Raw genomic sequence first — 20,979 nt, forward strand, 5'->3', positions numbered from 1 at the left:
ATAGATATGTGGACAGAGTTGGCAACGGGCTTTGTTGCAAGGATAGGTTCCTGGGTTAGTGTTTTTGTTGTGTGGTGCATGGTTGCTGGTGAGTATTTGCTTCAGGTTGGGGGGGCTGTCTGTAAGCGAGGACTGGCCTGTCTCCCAAGATCTGTGAGTGTGAGGGATCGTCCTTCAGGATAGGTTGTAGATCCTTGATGATGCGCTGGAGAGGTTTTAGTTGGGGGATGAAGGTGATGGCTAGTGGCATTCTGTTACTTTCTTTGTTGGCCTGTCCTGTAGTAGGTGACTTCTGGGTACTCTTCTGGCTCTGTCAATCTGTTTTTTCATTTCAGCAGGTGGGTATTGTAGTTGTAAGAACGCTTGATAGAGATCTTTTAGGTGTTTGTCTCTGTCTGAGGGGTTGGAGCAAATGTGGTTGTATCTTAGAGCTTGGCTGTAGACAATTGATCATGTGGTGTGGTCTGGATGAAAGCTGGAGGCATGTAGGTAAATATAGCGGTCAGTAGGTTTCCGGTATAGGGTGGTGTTTATGTGACTATCGCTTATTAGCACTGTAGTGTCCAGGAAGTGGATCTCTTGTGTGGACTGGTCCAGGCTGAAGTGGATGGTGGGATGGAAATTGTTGAAATCATGGTGGAATTCCTCAAGGGCTTCTTTTCCATGGGTCCAGATGATGAGGAAGATGTCATCAATGTAGCGCAAGTACAGTAGGGGACATAGCCAAGTCTGTGTTGGGTGTGAGGTCAAACTAACTGTAATGATCTGAGTGATATAGTTAGGTCAATCTAATTTTTAAGTGTAGACCAGGCCAAAGACTGTGTAATTCAGACAGCTGTACTAATTTTTTTGAATTTATTTTTCAACATTTTGTAAGTGAAGTGAGCAATCAATAAACAATGCCCTTGTTCTGTAAAGGTGGGGATAGGATGGGTACCATTCTTAAATGGGGACTAAGGAAGGAGGAGTGGATGGGAGGGAAGAAGTTTTGAGCAATAAAAAGTTAAAAATGCTTATAAGAGGAATAATGGCTATGTACACTCACCTGAGCTCCCTTACTGTTTATCACCAGGCTCATGTGCGCTTCCCTGGAGGGACTGATTTGACTATAGCAGAGTTTCAGATAACTCCTGGCTTATCATATGGTTTGCTTCTCCCTCCCGTTCCTCCTCCTCCTTGTACCCTGAAGTGGTCTCCATGTTAGACTCTTGCAACATATCCACAGTTGGATGTTGGATACTGCTGGGGTCCATGCCAAATATGGCATATGGTTCATTGTAGAAGCAATGGGTCTGCAGAACAGCCCCAGATTTGGTGTTGGCATCCCTCGCCTTCTGATACGCCTGCTGACGTTCCTCTGCTTTCAGGAGGCACTCCTGCTCATCACTGTCATGCCCCTGGTTCAGTATCCCCTGTGCAATCTGCACACAGATGTCTGTATTTCTTTGACTGTTGCTTAGCTGGATTTGCATAATTTCTTCTCCCCATAGGCCAAGGAGACCCACGACTTCTTTCCTGCTCCACACAGGAGCATGTCTAGTAGCTATCTATGTGCATGGAGCCCAGCATGGTTGGATGCTCACAAAATTGGTCTCATAGGCGCTCTCACCAATGTGGTCAATCAGAAAAGGGCATTTCAAAAACACAGTGCAGGTGTTAGAGCTGGGGAGGGGGCGAGTATCCTGTGTATGTGACCCCCCCGGGAGGTGGAGATCAAAATTGTGATTAGAGCAACCACTGGTGCAAAACAGGGGTATTGTGGAACAACAACTGGATGACTGTTAGGGTTGATACAGGTAATGCAGCGTCTGCTCTCAAGCTGCATGGACAAAAGTAAAGTATCAGAGGGGTAGCCGTGTTAGTCTGAATCTGTAAAAAGCAACAGAGGGTCCTGTGGCACCTTTAAGACTAACAGAAGTATTGGGAGCATAAGCTTTCGTGGGTAAGAACCTCACTTCTTCAGATGCAAGCCAAAAATACTTTTTAATTACTTTTGCAAGGACAAAAGTAAGTCGACCATGCCTCTGTGTTGGGGAAGGTGGTCTTAATGAATCACTGTAATGGGGTGCTTACATCATCAGGAGACAAATTTGGGTGTAGACACATGCACAGGTAGGTTGAAACAGGTCGACTTAGGGTATGTCTACAGTACATGTGCTGCAGTGGCACAGCATCAATGTTGCAGCTATGCTGCTGTAGTATAGATACTTATAGCAACAGAAGTTGCTTTCACATTGCAGTAGTAAATCCACCCCATTAGTAGAGGTAGAATTCATCTGTCGATCTAGCTGCGTCTGCAGGGGGGGTTGCATCAACCTAACGGTGGATGTTTTTCACAGTCCTGAGCGATGTAGCTAGATCAACCTAAATTTTAGGTGTAGACCAGGCCTTAGGTTGACAATGGTTGTAGTGCAGACCAGGCCTGAGTTATTTTCCAGAGTCTCAGCCTTTTACTTAAAAAACAAAACAAAACAAAAAAACTCTACTGGCTGTGGTTCTGAAGAAAGCCATCAAAGCATGAAGTGAGTGTGACTGATGCAGAGATGTTTGCTTGGGTATGTAGAGAGCCTGAACCAATAGCTCTGAGATGTAAAGTGCCCCATAAATTTCAGTGAGTACTAACTTGGATGTCTGTGAGGATATCTTTAAATATCAACATTGTTAACTATTTCACAGCTCACCAAAGCAAGTAAAACAGGAAAGGGAGTATCATATTATGAAGATGGACACCAGTGTTTCTCAAAATAGGGTGTAAAGGACTACCTGATTTTGACTTAAAGATGTCTAAATTAAGATGGGTAGGTTTTTATCAAATACTATATCAAATACATCTCTACCCCGATATAACGCGACCCGATATAACACAAATTCCAATAGAACGCGGTAAAGCAGTGCTCTGGGGCGGGGGCTGCGCATTCCGGCAGATCAAAACTAGTTTGATATAACGCGGTTTCACCTATAACACGGTAAGATTTTTTGGCTCCTGAGGACAGTGTTATATTGAGGTAGAGGTGTACATTTATTCTTCTGAGTTTAAGATAAGGAATAGATGGACTATAAATATTGTACCATTTTTATAAAAAGTGCAAAATGGACAATTTGGTGTTTGAAAAAGAAGATATTTCTCACTTTAACAAAACGGCTGTGGTAAACTATGATGGGTGCACTATAGCATCTTGTCTTTTTATGACTAACAATATGTAACACTATCAGCTAAATCACAAATTTTCCAATTTGTAAAATCAGCTACCTCTTGTTTCTACATGTTGCAGTAGCTTATCTAACAACATTACTCGGTGTGTATTCCTCACTACAAAATAGCTGAAGTTGGATGAAACCTTATCTATTATATAAAATATGTATTTTGTGGACTGTGGTTTTTCTGAATACTTGATTTGCTGCTTTCATGCTTTGAGAATATAAATCCTTAGATTTGATGAAATATATAGGAGGTGAAGTAATGTGTGTTTTTCCCTTCCTTTCCCAGTAAGTAACAGATGCGGGTAAAAGATCCATCGAGGGCTAACCCTGAAAAAAACAAGAGAAACAAAAGGCCTAATAGGCCTCAGGATGAAGACTCTTCAGATGACATTGCAGGTAAATAAATTATGTGACATTTGGCAATCAGAGTGAGGGAGGGAAAACAGTGTCCATATGGTTTTCATTAGTCAACAAAGCAGAAGACACATGTGGGAACCGTGAACTGCGTGTTGGTTGAATGCAGCAACAGAGATGCTTACAATCAAACATCTATGGCGTGATGAATTGTCATTACATTGCACTCAGGGAATTGGTGCAAAAATTAATGAACAGGAGGATAGTTTGGCCATATTAACATTTTAAGGAGGCAGGTGTAAGGGCAGTGGTGCAGTGATGTAGTTGAAACACAGGGAAGGCCTTCCTTAAGGGTAGGAAAGGTTGTCCAAACTACCTATATTCATTCTCTCTCTCTCACACACACACTCACACACACACACAGATTTCAGTAATGTTAAGTGTTGACAAAAATTAAGAAAATGAATGTTTAGTAATTTTGTCCTTTGGTTTATCTTGGATTTGTTGGGTTGTGTCACCAGCTTGTAGCTTTTTGGGTGTTCTATTTGGTAGGAAAAATAGTACTTTTAAAAAAGATGGAAATAAAATCCTTTAGATGCATCAGAAAATGGACGCTATCGTGTCCTTGGAGCTAATATGTCCTGCCTTTAAAAACTATATAGATATAGCTAGATAGTGACTTTGTAAGGTGTAATTTATGTAAATAGTAGACAACTAATATGTTTTACAATTACAAAATGTTATTAAACAAGTTGAGGGTAGGCTACAATTTAGATCTGTCAGTTTTGATAGTTACCTTCAAAGTAATCTCTATAATTAGCTTTTGTGTTGGAGCAGGGTTCTGGAAAGAACTGCTGTATCTGAAAGCCCTTAAGTTGTAACTTGAATAAGCATGGTGTGCAAGCTCGCTATACCTCCCAAGTATTAAACACATTTTTACAGTAACGAGTGCTACCTGATTAGCGTAAAATGGAATGTGATGTGTTATTACAGCACTTAAAAAAAAAAAAAAAAAAAGACTACTTGAATCCTTGTAAATGCAATTCGAAGATTGAATCTGGCTTTTGTGAAAGAAGTGAACATTTCCTGTTTCATATTTAGTTTTGTGGCTAATGACTGAGTGCCTCTTATTCTATAGGTTTAACCTGCCAACATGTAAGCCAAGCAGTGGATGTGCATCATGTGAAGAGGGCAGTAGCTCAGAATGTTTGGTCAATATGTTCAGAATGTTTAAAAGAAAGGCGAATAAATGATGGCGACCCAGTGATTCCTTCTGACATATGGCTGTGCCTCAAATGTGGCTCTCAGGTAAAGAAACTTGCACTGTAAATTTACGGATAAATATAGACCCTGATCCTCAGAAAGGAGTTGCAAGTGCAGATTTTATTTCTGCATGGAGTCTCACTGGCTTCAGTGGAACTCTGGGCAGGAGCAATTGGATTCTGCCCAAAGCGGAAGTGTTATCACCACAGATCCCTGCTTTTGGGGTAAGCCTCTGCACTGCACTAGAGTTTGAAACCTCTGGAAAGCTCTGACTCTTGGGGATGGTGTTGATTTCTCTTCGAGCTATACAAACTTTCCATGCAAGCCTATACAAGGATGTGTGCATGCCACCCTACCCGTGGTACACCCACTGTTCTTTCTAGACAAAGGAACAGCAGTTCAGAACTCCCTCTGGTCTCTTGACTTTGAGACTAGAAATAATTTTTAACAGTGAAAGTAATGAACCATTGGAACCATTTACCAAGGGTCGTGGTGGATTTTCCATCATAGAGAATGTTAAAATCAAAATTGGATGTTTTTTTTTAAATATATGCTCTAGGAATTATTTTGGCGAAATTCTATGTCCTGTGTTATTCAGGCAATCAGACTAGATGATCACAGTGGTTCCTTCTGGCCTTGGAATTTATGAACTTGCTAACTGTGTATATTGTTGGCCCCCCCGTGTGTTGACTCTTCAGTGCCAGGAACTGCCCTTCCTGAACGATGACAGATCTAACCGAAAACTTAGATTTAACAAATGCTTGTCTTATGCCTAATCCTTGCTTATGGAGGAAGTCCTTATTGTTTTCCAGGCAGACTATGGGCAGGTCTAGCCTAGAAGCAGTACATTGGTGCAGCTGCAGTGCATCTGGTGAAGACAATCTATGCTGACGGGGGAGTGTCTCCTGGCAACATAGCGCCACTGTGAATAGCGCTTAGGTCACTGTAACTTGTGTTGCTCGGGGTGCAGGGGCTGTCTTTCACAGCAGCGGCTCCGGCCCTAGCTCCAGCTGAAGCTGCAAAGGGCAGGGGAGCACGCAGTCTCGGGTCCTGCCGCAGCCACGGGAGGGCACGAGGGCGCACAGTCCTGACTCAGTCCCCGCCTCTGACAGCTGAAGCTGAAGTCATGGAGATCTGGTAAAGTCACGGAATCCGTAACCTCCATGACTAAATTGTATCCTTAGTTATAAAACATACTATTAGTTAGCAGATATTGGGACACAATTTACAAGTTCTAAGGAGGACTCCATGGCTTATATCCATAACATTCCTATTGTTAAAATATGTAGAACTGTTACCAGGAGCCCAATCCATGTGTTTATATAACATTACTCTTGATCTGGCCTCTAAATATGATATTGTAGTTCAGAAAAGAAAACAGTCACTGTTCAATTCATCTCCTTAATCCTAGCTCTTTAGACGATTATTACTGCTTATTACTCTCCCAAGAGTGGAGATCTGTACTGAATGACAGCACTAAAGGAGAAGTTATTCCACTGTGATGGAGTAGCTTGTCAGTACAGATGCATGTTCTCCCAAACTTATCCTCACTTTCCAGAGTCTACTCTGAATTCTCGGGAAATGGAAGGAATTGAGGGTATATTGGTGGCCAGCCATCCTTGTATAACTTCTCATTGAGCATTCCATGGCTACAGGAGAAGTCTATTTGGCACCCTATGATCAAAGCTTTCCAGAGAGGTTTGGCCTTTAGTGAACTGCTCTGGGGCTTCCTAAGAGTGTTCCTCTGTACTGCCAATCTTCTCAATGAATTCTAGTCATAGGTGAGTAACGTTTCAAGAGAGAACTAAATTTTGGAGTGCTTGTAATAGTAAGTACAGTTGGGAGGAAAAAAATGTTTTGTCCCATGTAAATTTTAAAGATTTAACAATTTTTTCCTGCTCTGTATTGGGATGAAACTGAGACCTTTTGACGTTTATTGTGAAAAACTAGAGCAAGACCCACCCCAGAAAAGCCAATAGCCTAGCGATTAGGGGACTCAACCTGTCTCTCCCATATCCCAGGTCAAGTTCCTGCTTTACCTGATTCAAAGAAAGAGCTTAAAGCAGGGAAGTAGACAAATTCAGACTGGCAATAAGGCATATGTTTTTAACAGTGAGGGCAATTAACTACTGGAACACCTCACCATTGGCTGTGGTGGATTCTCCATCAATGAAAATGTTTAAATCAAGATTGAATGTTTTTCTGAAAGATATGCTCTGGTTTAAAATGGAATTAATTCAGAGAAGTCCTTTGCCTGTGTTATACTGGAGGTGGGACTATGTGATCACTAGGATCCTTTCTGGCCCTAAAATCAATGAGAACGGGGGAAATTCCTGTATTATTTTTTGAAAAGTATGATCCACTCACTTTTGTATTGTTATCCATGGGGTGTGAAGGGGTTGATTTCTTTCCTGAAATAGAGGATAAGCAATGCAGGGACTAGGTGAAAGTGACGTAGGCAAATTGGTATGAATAGTCTTATCGAGAACTGTCAACGTGTGAATGAAGCTACCTTACGGATACAATGGAAGGTCAACAGTTGGACACAAACTTGTATTGACTCCAGTCAAGGGGGGCAGGACATGTGAAAACGCCGTGACAGGAGCTGAATACAAATAACGCAGGTGTTAGGAGTTGGCAGTAAGAATGCAGCTGCCCAGTGCTGCGAGGTTCAGGGCAGGTCTACATTAAACACCCTGCATCGGTGCAGCTGCGATGCTTAAGTGAAGACATTCCTATGCCGATGGGAGAGTTTCTTCCAGTGGTGTAGTTAATTCACCTCCACAAGAGGTGGTAGCTGTGTCAACAGGAGAAGCTCTTCTGCTGACATAACGATGTCTACACCAGGGTTTAGGTCAGTATAACAATGTCGCTCGAGAGTGGATTTTTCCCACCCCTGAGTGACGTAGTTATACTGATAAAAGTCTGTAGTGTAGACCTGACCTTAGTCCTGGACATTTGGCAAGACAAAGAGGTAGAGCTGCCAGGAGCATGGTGAGAAATAGTTGCTGAAGTATGTATAGCAGGTATGGGGCCCCCCCTTGTAAAAAGCGGAGGCTCAGGGCTTAACACTGAGAAGGTTACACCCCCAGGAACACTGTATAAAGGTTGTTGGCATAGCACAATTTATGGATCTCTGACAGATACTGGGTGTTCTTAAAAAAAAAAAAAAAAAAAAAAAAAAACCTCACACTTCTACCTATATTTACATTGTTACAAGTAATGCCCAAGATCATTATAATTGAAAGATTAAAGAAAAATAATTTTCTCTGTATTTCTTTTATGTTCTTTTTGTGCATTCGGGCAGCTCGCTTTGTGTAGTCAGTTTCACTGTTCTCTCTGTTGTCACTGTGTAACTCTCATGCAGCAACAGGGGAGAGACTCTAAATATAGGAAAATACAATTGTAAAACAGTTTTTAATGTTTTTAGGGTTGGTATAGTGCCTGAAACTAGTTTTAATTATAATTTTTTTTTTAATTACGGGATTTGAAGTTGACAGTGTCCCTTTAGATAAAAGTATATTCTTACTCATGAAATTCCATTTGTGTGTGTGTGTGTGCATATACACACCTCTACCTTGATATAAAGCGACCCGATATAACACGAATTCTGATATAACACGGTAAAGCAGTGTTCGGGGGGGCTACGCACTCCGGCAGATCAAAGCAAATTCGATATAACGCGGTTTCACCTATAACGCGGTAAGATTTTTTGGCTCCTGAGGACAGCGTTATATCGAGGTAGAGGTTGGGGTGTGTGTATAGATATAGATATATACTTCTCACATGAGTGCTTTAACAATGTTTTCCTAAGAAAAAATTTATGCTCTCCTGCAGGAAATTCTCTAGCATACAAACTCCATTCCTGCGATCAAGCACTAGTAAAGTGAATCAATAAAAATCCTGCTTTTTGGAGTTCTAGATGATTTTACCTCTTTTTCAAGAAAATGATCTTCAGTTCTGTTTTGTAAAGTAAAATATTGTAGTGATTTGTTGAAATATAATATGTATAACCTTTTCTTAATGATATCATTTTCAGGGTTGTAGTCAAAACTCAGAAGGCCAGCATTCTCTGAAACATTTCCAAACTGCTCGCACAGAACCTCATTGCATTGTAATCAATCTCAGCACATGGATCATATGGTAAGATTGTGTATAGGAGTATACACACACACACAATATTAAAAAGACTCTTTTTTTAAACTAGGGCAGTCGGTTAATCGCAGTTAACACATGTGATAACTCAAAAAAAATCAATCACAATTAAAAAAATAAATTGTAATTAATCACAGTTTTAATTGCACTGTTAAACAATAGAAGACCAATTGAAATTTATTAAATATTTTGGATGTTTTTCTACATTTTCATATATATTGTATTCTGTGTTGTAATTGAAATCAAAGTGCATATTATTTTTAATTACACATATTTGCACTGTAAAAATGATAAACACAAGAAAGAGTATTTTTCAATTCACCTCATATAAATACTGCAGTGCAATCTCTTTGTCGTGAAAGTGCAACTTAGAAATTTAAATGTTTATTGTTACATAACTACACTCAAAAACAAAACAATGTAAAACTTCACAGCCTACAAGTCCACTCAGTCCTACTTTTTGTTCAGGCAATCGCTAAAACAAACAAGTTTGTTTACATTTACAGGAGATAATGCTGCCCTCCTCTTATTTACAATGTCACCAGAAAGTGAGAACAGACATGTGCCAGATATGCTAAATATTCATATGCCCCTCCATGCTTCGGCCACCATTCCAGAGGACATGCTGATGATGCTCGTTTAAAAAAAATGTGTTAATTAAATTTGTGACTGAACTCCTTGGGGGAGAATTTTATGTGTACCCTGTCTGTTTTACCCACATTCTGCCATATATTTCATGTTATAGCAGTCTCGGATGATGACCCAGCACGTGTTGTTCATTTTAAGAACACTTTCACTGCAAATCTGACAAAACACAAAGAAGGTCCCAATGTGAGATTTCTAAAGATAACTACAGCACTCGACCCAAGGTTTAAGAATCTGAAGTGCCTTCCAAAATCTGAGAGGGACGAGGTGTGGAGCATGCTTTCAGAAGTCTTAAAAGAGCAGCACTTTGATGCAGAAACTACAGAACCCGAAGCACCAAAAAAGAAAATCAGCCTTCTGCTGGTGGCATCTGACTCAGATGATGAAAATGAACATGTGTCGGTTCGCACTGCTTTGGATTGTTATCGAGCAGAACCCGTCATCCGTATGGATGAAAGTTCCCTGGAATAGTGGTTGAAGCATGAAGAGACAAATGAATCTTTAGCGCATCTTGCATGTAAATTATATTGTGACGCTGGCTACATGAGTGCCATGCGAACACCTGTTCTCACTTTCAGATGACATTGTAAACAAGAGGCAGGCAGCATTATCTCCTGCAACTGTAAACATACTTGTTTGTCTGAGCTGTTGGCTGAACAAGAAGTAGGACTGAGTGGACTTGCAGGCTTTAAAATTTTACATTGTTTTATTCCTCAAGGCAGGTTTTTTTGTACGTAAGTCTACATTTGTAAGTTCAACTTTCATGATAAAGAGATTGCACTACAGTACTTGTATTAGGTGAATTGAAAAATACTATTTTGTTTTTTTACAGTGCAAGTACTTGTAATAAAAAATAAATATAAAGTGAGCACTGTACACGGTGTATTCTGTGTTGTAATTGAAATCAATATATTTAAAAATGTAGAAAAGACCCAAAAATATTTAAATAAATGGTATTCTAGTATTGTTTAGCAGTGCAATTAATCACGATTAATTTTTTTAATCACTTGACAGCCCTACTTTTAACTTAAATAAAGTGCTATCTTTGTCAAAAGCTAAATAAACTCCACTCCAGTCTCGCTGCTCACATGAATGAGACCTATCCCACTTCCTTTGTCTCCTCCATGGCTTCCCACAAACTACTGAAAAAAAGACCTCTTCCCAGTAGGCAGTAAGCCTTAGTGCCCATTTTCCCTCTGTCCTCTGCACACATCTTCAGCACAGAATAGCTCAAGCTTAGTGCCAGTAATGTTTCTACTGGGGCTATCAATGAATCACAGTTAACTCAAGCAATTAACTCAAAACAAATTAAGTCGATTAAAAAAATTAATCATGGTTAATCGCAGTTATTAAACAAGAATAGAATACCAATTTAAATTTATTATAGATATTTTGGATAACTTTCTACATTTTCAAATATATTGATTTCAATTACAATGCAAAATACAAAGTGTAGTGTGCTCACTTTATAATTTTTTATTACAAATATTTGCACTGTAAAAAAAGATAAAATTAAAAGAAACAAAAAATAAATTAATTTCATAGTATAAATTGTCTACATAAGTAATTGCTTTGGTGGTCCCATGTATGTTATGTGGTCACAAATGAGAGGGAGAGAAAAATAGTGCATTAGACTATTTTGCCACGACAGTGTGGTTCACATAATGGAAAAAATGAAAACCTCTGACCTAAGATTTATGGATATAGCCTTTTCAGATTAAAAAATCAGGAACACTTTTTCTCCCTTGAGTTTAAATATAAAGCTACTAGCAACGGAGTTTTGCATGAGCAGTTCACTGTAGTAGAATTTAAAGAAGGTAAAATCAACCCAAAATTATTTTGTTTCCTTCATTTTTTAAGTTTGGACAGAAAAGCAAGGTAAATGGAAGTCTGGACTGAGTTTTTTCGATTTTGCTACTCCTTCTTCTGCAAAACTACCTTCTTTGTATACTGTATGTGTACAGCAAAGCCTTGTTACATATATATTGTTTGTAAAAATGTAAAACCCTTAGTATATATTTGCATGATTTATTTTATTTATTATTTATGCCCAATCAATATTTAATTATTCATTTGTTGATTCTGTTCTACTTGAATTAAATGAAATTAAGAGAGACCCATATCAGAATATTCTATAGTCCAGTGGGTAGGGCATTTGCCTGAGGCTATGGCTACACTGGCACTTTACAACGCTGCAACTTTCTCGCTCAGGGGTGTGAAAAAACACCCCCCTGAGCGCAGCAAGTTAACAGCGCTGTAAAATGCCACTGTAAACAATGCCCTAGCGCTGGGTGCCGTGCTCCCAGTGCTGTAAACTAATCCCCTCGTGGAGGTGGAGTACCTGCAGCGCTGGAAGAGCTCTCTCCCAGTGCTGGTGCGTGACCACACTCGCACTTCAAAGCGCTGCCGCAGGAGCGCTCCCGCAGCAGCGCTTTGAAGTTTCGAGTGTAGCCACGGCCTGAGAAGCAGGGGAACCCTGTGGACACCTAATGGATCAGTCCACATAGGCAAGATAGGCAGAGGAATGCTTATCTTGTCCTGGTTTGTGGATAGTGGTGGAACTTAGGCGTCTGGATACCTACAGCGAAACAGCATTGAGCATGCACAGGGGCAGAAACGGGCACCTAAGGTACCTTTACAGAGAAAATTTAGGCAGCAAGTGAATTTAGACATCTACATGGTTTTGGTGGCAGCCACACAGGGGTTTTGTGGATATCCGTGGTTCCTAAAGCTGAAAATTAGGTGCTTAAGTCCCTTTGTGGATGTGGCCCTAAGTGACTTGCCCAAGTACACAGGAAGTCTGTCAGATCTGGGAAGTGAACCTGGTTCTCCTGAATTCCAATCTATTTCTCTTTGTTTAAATTCTGTGTATTGTTTAGGTGTTATGAATGTGATGAAGAGTTGTCCACACACTGCAACAAGAAGGTTTTGGCTCAGATAGTTGACTTTCTTCAGAAACATGTTTCTAGGACTGAACCAAGTAAGTTATAGTAATAATTTTATTTAATGCACCAATTACGTATTCATGTTTCTAGAAACGGCATCTCAGATTTTGGATTGTATTAATAATACAATCCAAAAACTATGGATGGTGTTGATACAAATGTTTTTCACAGTTGTTTCCAGAAACACTGCCTTCTTTCTACTGTGGTAGTAGAACTAATATGTTGGGCACTGTAATATAATTCTCCCAGAATTTCACCTTCTGCATCTGTATTTTATTACATCAGTTTATGGTAGATGATAAAACCTTGGTTAGGTCCCCAGAAATAAAGGCAAGTACTTGATGATAAAGCATTCGTTATCTCATTTACATTCACGCATACAAACTGCATTTTAAAAAAATTAATTGGCTGAGTTTTTATATCAGTCACATCTTTAAACTGCACAATTGCTTACTTATTTCATTGATGACGTTTGCACAGCAGTTCTCTACGTCCAGCAATAAACTTTAGTGCTTTCAATCACTTCACTTTATGAAATTAATTGCACAAGTTAGTACTATATGTAGTAGTAAGTTTTAGCGGTATTAGGCTCATAAAGCATCAACTAATGTGTCTTTCTTCTTGTACCTATATACTGGAGATAATTAGGTATACTTGCTGCTCACCTTTGCACTTTTGAAGATTGAGATGGATGATATAAGCACTGAGACAAGTCTTGCTGCAGCATTTCAGACCTAAAACTTTACTGGGACTGGGCAGATTCCACATTATTTAGACGTAATTGGGGGGAAGGGGAACAGACTTGGAAAAGACTTTTGATTGCACATTCCCAGAAGAGCATAGTTGTGTCAGCTGGTTAGGGATAGGATCAGAATTATATAGCCTTATGGGTAGGTCTTTATATGCCCCTTAGTGAATGTGCATAACTCTTGTTAGTTTTAATGGAAATTGTTTTCCAGGTGATCATCTCACAATGAGACCCTTTCAAGTTGTCATATTTAAAAAAATCAGATGTTCTCACCTCAGTTACAAATAATGGCATATTGAGTTTTAAAAATAGAGTTCTTCATTATGCTGTTTTTACTGTACGTGTTTCTCTCATTTTGGACAATGAAAATACAATATTCAATTTCACTTTCCTTTATAGTCCTATTTTATGTCTGGTTCTCATGCACAAGTAAAAAAAAAAAAAAAGGCTGTGATATTTCCGTTTGCAACCACTTAAATACTGTGGTAATTGTTTCAAATAATTTAATGTAAAATATTTAAATTTGATTAATAAAAGCTTGTTTTTACAAAAAATAAAAAAGATTCTGGCTAAGATTTTCAGAAGTGCATAATGATTTGGGATGCCTCAAATTTTAAGTGCCAGTTTGAGATGCTTTTAAGGTGTCTTGATTTTTGCTTATCACTTTCTGAAAATGGGACACCCAAAATTACCAGCCAGCTTAATCTTAAATCTTAATCATTGTCAAGTCATGTTGGGCCCAATGCTTATGCAAAGGAACAGCATTTTATATGTGGTTTGTTTTTTTTAATAGAAGCACATTGAGTATGCCCTATTTATTTAATCCAAGAGTTAGAAAATCAAATTTTATTAACGCTGACTGAGAATGCAGGCATTAAAAGTGAGATACCAAAAAGACAGAAAACTCTTGAAGATTTTACTCAGATGAACATGTTTGTGAAGACATTTTCTGAATGAAGGAGTAATGTCACAAAATACTGAATTATAGAGAATGAAATTTAAAATCAGTGATGTACTAAGCTCAGCTTTTTTGGTGAGCTTCAGTATGTTGCTGCTGCCGTCTCATTCATTCTAGCTTATGTACAGTGCAACTGGTGCTGCACTAAATAATGTCTTTGCACTGTCTGATGTGTTGCTGGAGTTTTGAGTTCCTCTACTTTAATTCAGAGCCATAGACAATTTTTTTTATTTATTTGGGAGTGGGGGCTAGAGTTAAAACATAATAAAATAATAGCAATTGACTATCACTTCAATTAGTAGTTTAGTACCAGAACTAAATTTGCCCACGATTAACAAAGTGAGATAAACTAGCTTCTGTTCCAAACTCAGTGTTTCCTTTATCAACGGAGTCCCTAAAATTTTTCTGGGGAGAGGTCTGTGGGCTAAAGCCCCCATCCCCCTCACTTCTCCCTGAAGTCCCCAGTTGTCTATGTCCATGTAATTGTGAGGGCAAAATTAGACTAATCCCGCAAACACTTATGCACAACTTTTGAGTATGTGAGTAGTTGCATTGACTTCAGTGCAATTATTCATATGCTTAAAGTCAAATGCATTTAAGTGTTTGCAGGATTTGGAGCTTGAAGAACCAGAAAGCTTAATGCAGAAGACTGGATCCTGTACAGTGACCAGCTTTCTGACCCTTATTCAACAAAGCACTCAATCCCATGCTTAAGTGGTTCAGATCAGGGCCAGTGCCTGCAACATTTAGAAAGACTGAGCTCAAAGGTTGTATCTTTATCACTAAAGAAGCAAGGAAAAGAGGTCACAGGTTAGAGGAAAAGGAGAGGATTCTGACTGGTATAGCTGAGGTCTTAGTCTGGTGAATTGGTACAGCTGCCAGAAGAATCTGGGAATTGTTGATCTATTGATAAATCACTGGTGAGCGGGGACACTTCTGAACAAGGTTGACTGTCTTGTTCCAGTTCGATAAATTTAGTTGCAGCGATTGCTCTTCACTAAATGATTATTAAATTCAAAATTAAAAAAATTGTTTTTCCACTAAAAGAATTTAACTTGGGCCCTTGTTAGATCTTGGAGGGTAGAAAAAACAGACGACACACCGAAAATCTTGACTGAGACCCAAACTTAACTCACATTAGTGTACAAACAGAAAAGGGGATAAAATATAATAGTCTGAATTAAATATATGAATTTTGAATCTTCTTGTCTTTTGTGGATAGATCTGAGGCCTTTATTTCTTGTTAAATATTTATTTTCATCATAATTCTTAATTTCATTTAAATGCTTGTTTCATAGTTCTGTTGATGTTTCTTTTTCCCTTTTGATTTTTAATACAGTATAGAAGATTTTGATTTTTGTAATGGTCAGGTAATGAGGTTAAGAAAAATCGTAATAAATGTGATTTTTTTTAAAAATGATAAATCTGAAAGTATTGACTACCAGCTTGCAATACTTGCTACCAACAACCTGCTATTAAATATTTTAAAATAAATCTTGTGCTTTGTTGTATTTTCTCCTCTTACTCCCCCATTTCTTCTGATCTGTGAGTAAACATACTGAAGTGGGAAAATTGCTACTTATTTGTCATTGAAGAAATTGTGGCATCTATAATAAAATGTACAGTCTAATATCTGTGTGTTTTGTTCTCTGACAACTGATTGGTATGACACTTCATAGCATACAAATATGTGCAAGCCTCTGTACAAATATATTATGCACATGAATATTAGATGTTGGCTATTATACTTGTCAAGTTCTTGATAATCAATCCATATAAAGATAAAGTAAAACATTTTAAAACTGGAAAGAGAGGGTGGGTTATATAGATTTCCTAATTAATGCATCTTGGAGGATAAACAAAAGCAAAATGCTTGTCATTTGGTACTAATGTGGTGGAATAGTGTGGCAGCAGGACCCCTGCCTTTTACTCAGTCTCTCATAAAGATTGAACTTCACTTCAGCTGCAGAAATGTGCAAATTACATTACTACTACATGACTGACTTTTGTAATTACATTAAGCGATTGAGATGAACTCCAATGCTGGGTTCCCAAAAGAATGCTTGCAGCTGTGTGGTTTTCGCATCTGATCCTATGGTTTGCTGTACCCAGCAATGTCTTTATTTATTTTTTTTAAAGTCTGTTTGGCTAAGAGGTCATGTTGGGCACAAGATGGAAGAATAAAGCAAGACTGCTTTCTAGGGAGTACCACCCAGAAATTTGTTTTGTAGAAAAGGTTAGCAGGCCATGATGGTTTTCCCAGGAAGGCAGGTGCAGTATTGTCAGGATGGCACACTTGTGAACTTCACAGGAACATAATGCACGTGTACTACACAGGAACCATGCTGAGATACTACTATTTGAGTGTCTGATTGTTTTCTGGGGAAGAAGAAATTTATTTTGCAGTCTTGAAAATTGTTATGTATATTTGCCCTAATAGAAGTGCAGAGATATAAATGTTTGAAGATTGATTTTAAAAAAAAGTTTAAGTTAAATCTGTCACAGATGATTGTTCCCAGTGTGGTTTTTGAAGAGAAAGGCGGAGAAGAGCTAGTATTAGTTCTCAGGCTTTGCAGTCACAACCCCTGCTGGGGAGGCAAGTAGCAGAATGGGTTTTTGCTGTTTTAAGTTCGGCTGTGCTGCTCTGCTGAAGTAGCTGACAGTAGTTGAAAACGGGGAACTTGATTTGTATTTTCATAGATGTCATTGATATAGTACAGTTTCAGTAATAGCTAGGAAAGTAATACATTTCTAAGACTGGTAATTTGTGTGAAATTGTATCGGGGAAAAATAAATATTCTGAATAATTACCCCATTCCACATTTGTGGGTGAATATTTATGAGTTGACCGTGTTTTACACTTAATTAAAAATTGTAGCTTTTTCTTAACTAATTTGTAGTACATATAATTCAAAATTTAAGGAGCAGGATTAACCAGTTGCATTGATTTTAGGGCAGGTGTGGCCAAACTGTGGCTCGCAAGCCACATGCAGCTCTTTTACAGTTAAAGTGCTGTTCACGAAGCCCCCACCACTCTCTTCTCCCTCCCTCCCTCCCCCATTCTCCACCTACCAGACGGAGGGAGGGAGCTTGGGCTTCTGCCCTGCGGCAGGGTGGTGGGCTAGGGGCTTCTTCTCTGCAGAGGGGAGTCTCGGGGCTTTAACCCCTCGCAGGGGGGAGGGCAGGCCTCGGGGCTTCAGCTAGGTGCGTGCCATGGCAGGCGCTGCCCCACGGGCCAGGTTGTGAGTGTCTTGCAGCTCTCAAACTTCTAAAGATTATCGTATGCGGCTCGGAGGGCCAGTAAGTTTGGCCACCCATGATTTAGGGGTTGCCTACACTGCTCTGGCAGAGCATGCTAGAGAGGGCTGATTTGTAAACTTGTCTAACCTGTATTTGTCCTGTTTAGATCTTGCTGGCACACTCTAAAAGGTGCCTAAAAGTTAATACAAACCAGGTATCCTTTAGAGAATGCCAGTAGGATCTACATCAGGCAGTCAGAGTGCTTTACAAATCCCACCCTCCTAGTGTGCTTTGCTGAAGCTGTATAGACCAGCCCTTATGTTTAGAAACAAAATTAACAAGCAAAATAATACTAAATGTGCCCCTTACCAAAATAAGAGAGGATACACATCCAAAAAAAAAAAATTTCCTCTGTTGTTGGCCTGAAATTCAGTTTGACAAATACAGACCTTTCCTTGGGAGATGCTGTTAATTAAGAAAACAAATTACATTTTGGGAAAAAATGAGATGACAACTCGGTGACAAATTGTTCTTTCCTAGTGCTGCTATAACAAAATAATTTGCCTCACTGAAGAATTATTTTGATTCTTTTTCTCTCTCCCAAGTCTTTCCCCCTCATCTATTTAGTAGTGAACAAAAGTACAAATAGTCTGAAAGTAGAAACTCAAAATTAGTGATTGAATAGCTGCACAATTGTGAAAGAACCAGACATAATTTTCAGTTTATTATATTCTGGCAGATGCATAGAAATAAAACTCTAGTTTGCTTTCTCTAATCCTGGCATTATTTTAGCACTGAAAGAAAAAATTAGGCTTTTAAAACATAAAATTAGCAGCCATTTAAGAGAATATTTCTTTTTTTCTAAGGGTTAGGTTTTCATGGTTGTAGAATATTGAGAAAACTAGTTTTAGTTCTTTTTTTTTTTTTTAATAAAAAAGGAGTGCTAGGCGATTTAGTAGCATTTCATAATGCAGCATGATGAGAATTTACTAAAAAAGAAAGGAAATCTATTAACCTTGCTTTTTTCCATGAAGGCCTTCAGCTGAAGTACCAGAGATCTACTCAATAGAAAAGGCTTGACCTTGGAATAAGGGTGCATATTCCTGGAACTCTCATTTTTAATTTTTTAAAAAAAGTTGCATTGAAAAAATAAACAAAGATGTTTAATCCCCCAGCTGAAGGAAAAATTGATTGTCATTTACGTTTTTGTTTGCATACCATCTGTATCCCCAGATACATTTCTGTTTCAGCAAAAATATTTCTGAAGCATGCACACACTGCACATATTTGAAATACAATCAAAATAAATTGATACAAAACCTACAATAAGTCTTTAGAGTTTCTTGTGCAAGTCAGAGTTGCATACTTCAGAGTTACATTGTTGTTTAAACTTCGGACTGGTAATTTTTAACCCAGTGCATAATCTGAATTGAGGAGTTTTTGCTAACAAGATTTATTGTGAACCTGTTAAATGTTCCACTGAATTGTAAAGAGAAACTAAACTTAAAATCTCCAGTTTTTATGAATTATGTGGTTTTTAGTTACTTTGGGCTCAGTCCTTAAGCCCTTCACCTTCCCAACTCCTATTGACTTCAGTGAGTGTTCTGCAAGTGGAGGAATTTCAGGATCAGGCCCTTTATTTGTAAGCACTACCAAATTAGCTAGACAACTCTCTCTATCGTTTCTCCTACCCTTCCTAAGAGTCAGTTTCTTCAAGGTGCTGCACGCTCATAGCTCTCATTGATAGCAGTGCTCTGCCCCTTGCAGGGCCAAGTTCTAAGACTCTATGAACTCCCACAAACAGTGCAACAGTAATGGGTGTGGAATAGTGAACCCTGTCCAAAGAGGTGGCAAAATCAGGTCTCAGACCTGGAGTAGATGAGGCCTGATATTTCTAATATAAAACAAAAATAAAAAAGTACAAGAAAACCCACCTCACACTCTGCATTCTCATTTGTTCTATTCTGCTTTTTAACATTCAAACACTTTTTACTCCCATTTGCAAATCACCTTTAATGCTGAAACACCCCAGCGCCAAAGCAACATAGTACAAGACTATTGTCCCAATTCAGAGATCTTTGGTTTTTTTTTGTTTTTTAAAGGTCTGGAAATACTTTATATGATGCACCTAATATACTGTATAAAAGGAAAAAAATCATTGTACTTCACTTTTATTTTAACTTATTTTTTTTCTTAATATGATTTGTACTTAGTAACTTTTGCCTTTAAAGATCTGAATTTAGAATTTCATACATATTTTAGCACCTGGCTAAATACAGTTTAATTGACATTGACTAAATGTGTTCCCATTAAGCCAAATATATACGGTCATAATTTTGCTCAGGCTAAGTAGCAGTCATTATAGTTCAATATTGTTTGCCTAAATCAGTTCCATAGGCAATCTCCCAATTAATTCTTATTCTGTTCAAATGGATTGCACTGTATGATGCACATTATTATTGATCATGGGACTAAAGCCAAGGAACTGGAAGCAAGATGGGAATAACTCTGCTAGATACCTGTCTTCATAAAGAAGATCTCTGTTTGTAAGCAGTTTATGCTCACAGAGGCGGATGATTAGTTTACAATGCGTTTATGACTTTTTGAAATATCATCCCCCATGTACAAATCTGACAGAATGGATGTGTAGGTTCACAAGATAATTAATTCTAAATAAAGTATTGTATAACAGAATTAGGAACATATATTTTAACTATTCTATTTACATTTATTTTGCACTCAGGGAAATGCATTATTTCTCATTTGGTTAGCTGGGAACTGGAACTTTTATTATTTGTATTGCAGTAGTATTTAGTAGTCCCAGTCAGTTAAAAAAAAAAAAAAAAAACCCTTTTGGCCAAGCTACTATTGCTATTTAGTGCCCACTGCAATTATTTTTATGTAAGATACATTTTTGTGAAGTGTTTTGAGTCCCATGTAAAGGTATTACCTTGTTCTGTTTAAAATCTCTATTTACGCCATCACTAATTTGTAGACTGTTTCCCATAATTTGAAAGTCAGTCTGAATAGTTTTACATACAGCTTCTCTTTATCATAACTCCTTTGTAATTTTGCTTCTTGGGAATTGGTTTGGTTTTATAGAAGGAAGATACTTTTTTTCTTTTAATCCTTGAAACTGTGAATCTATCCTGGTATGTGTTTGTAGTAGCATACAGCTGCTTTGATAGAAGAGTGTAACTTTTTTTTTTTTATAGAGCCCTTGTTGTGTCTGTATTGGCTTGAAAAGTCTCATTCTGTTACTAAAAGAGGAATGATACAATATTTGAATATGCGCCACATTGAATCAAAAAGAGTCTATAAAAATGTTTTTGTACACAAGCACTGTCCTTTTTTTTTTTTTTTTAAAGGTTAGGCTCTAGCATGCTTTTAGCCTTGGGTTATTTTTCAGTAGAGCCCTGAAATTTAAGTCTGTAGAACTGTTAACGAATAGCAATTACAGTTATTACCAC

The 20,979-nt window shown here is 38.3% G+C and overlaps 1 protein-coding gene across 8 annotated transcripts in view; it reads left to right on the top strand.

Moving 5' to 3' along the window:
* USP45 (ubiquitin specific peptidase 45) overlaps positions 1-20,979 on the top strand; it is a 105,533-nt gene that overhangs the window by 23,316 nt on the left and 61,238 nt on the right. For 7 of the 8 annotated variants that reach the window (XR_008444377.1, XR_008444378.1, XM_054022468.1 and 4 more), the window contains exons 2-5: positions 3,488-3,597; positions 4,694-4,863; positions 8,858-8,961; positions 12,498-12,598. Coding sequence is in view for 6 of the 8 variants with exons in the window: in XM_054022468.1 (XP_053878443.1) it covers positions 3,498-3,597; positions 4,694-4,863; positions 8,858-8,961; positions 12,498-12,598 (475 nt within the window). In the remaining 2 variants the exon portion in view is untranslated. Of the gene's footprint in view, positions 1-2,676; positions 2,799-3,487; positions 3,598-4,693; positions 4,864-8,857; positions 8,962-12,497; positions 12,599-20,979 lie in introns of all 8 variants that reach the window. The other variant, XM_054022467.1, reaches the window with a different exon arrangement.

Source organism: Malaclemys terrapin, chromosome 3 (genome assembly GCF_027887155.1).
Source record: "Malaclemys terrapin pileata isolate rMalTer1 chromosome 3, rMalTer1.hap1, whole genome shotgun sequence".
NCBI classification, from domain to species: domain Eukaryota; kingdom Metazoa; phylum Chordata; order Testudines; family Emydidae; genus Malaclemys; species Malaclemys terrapin.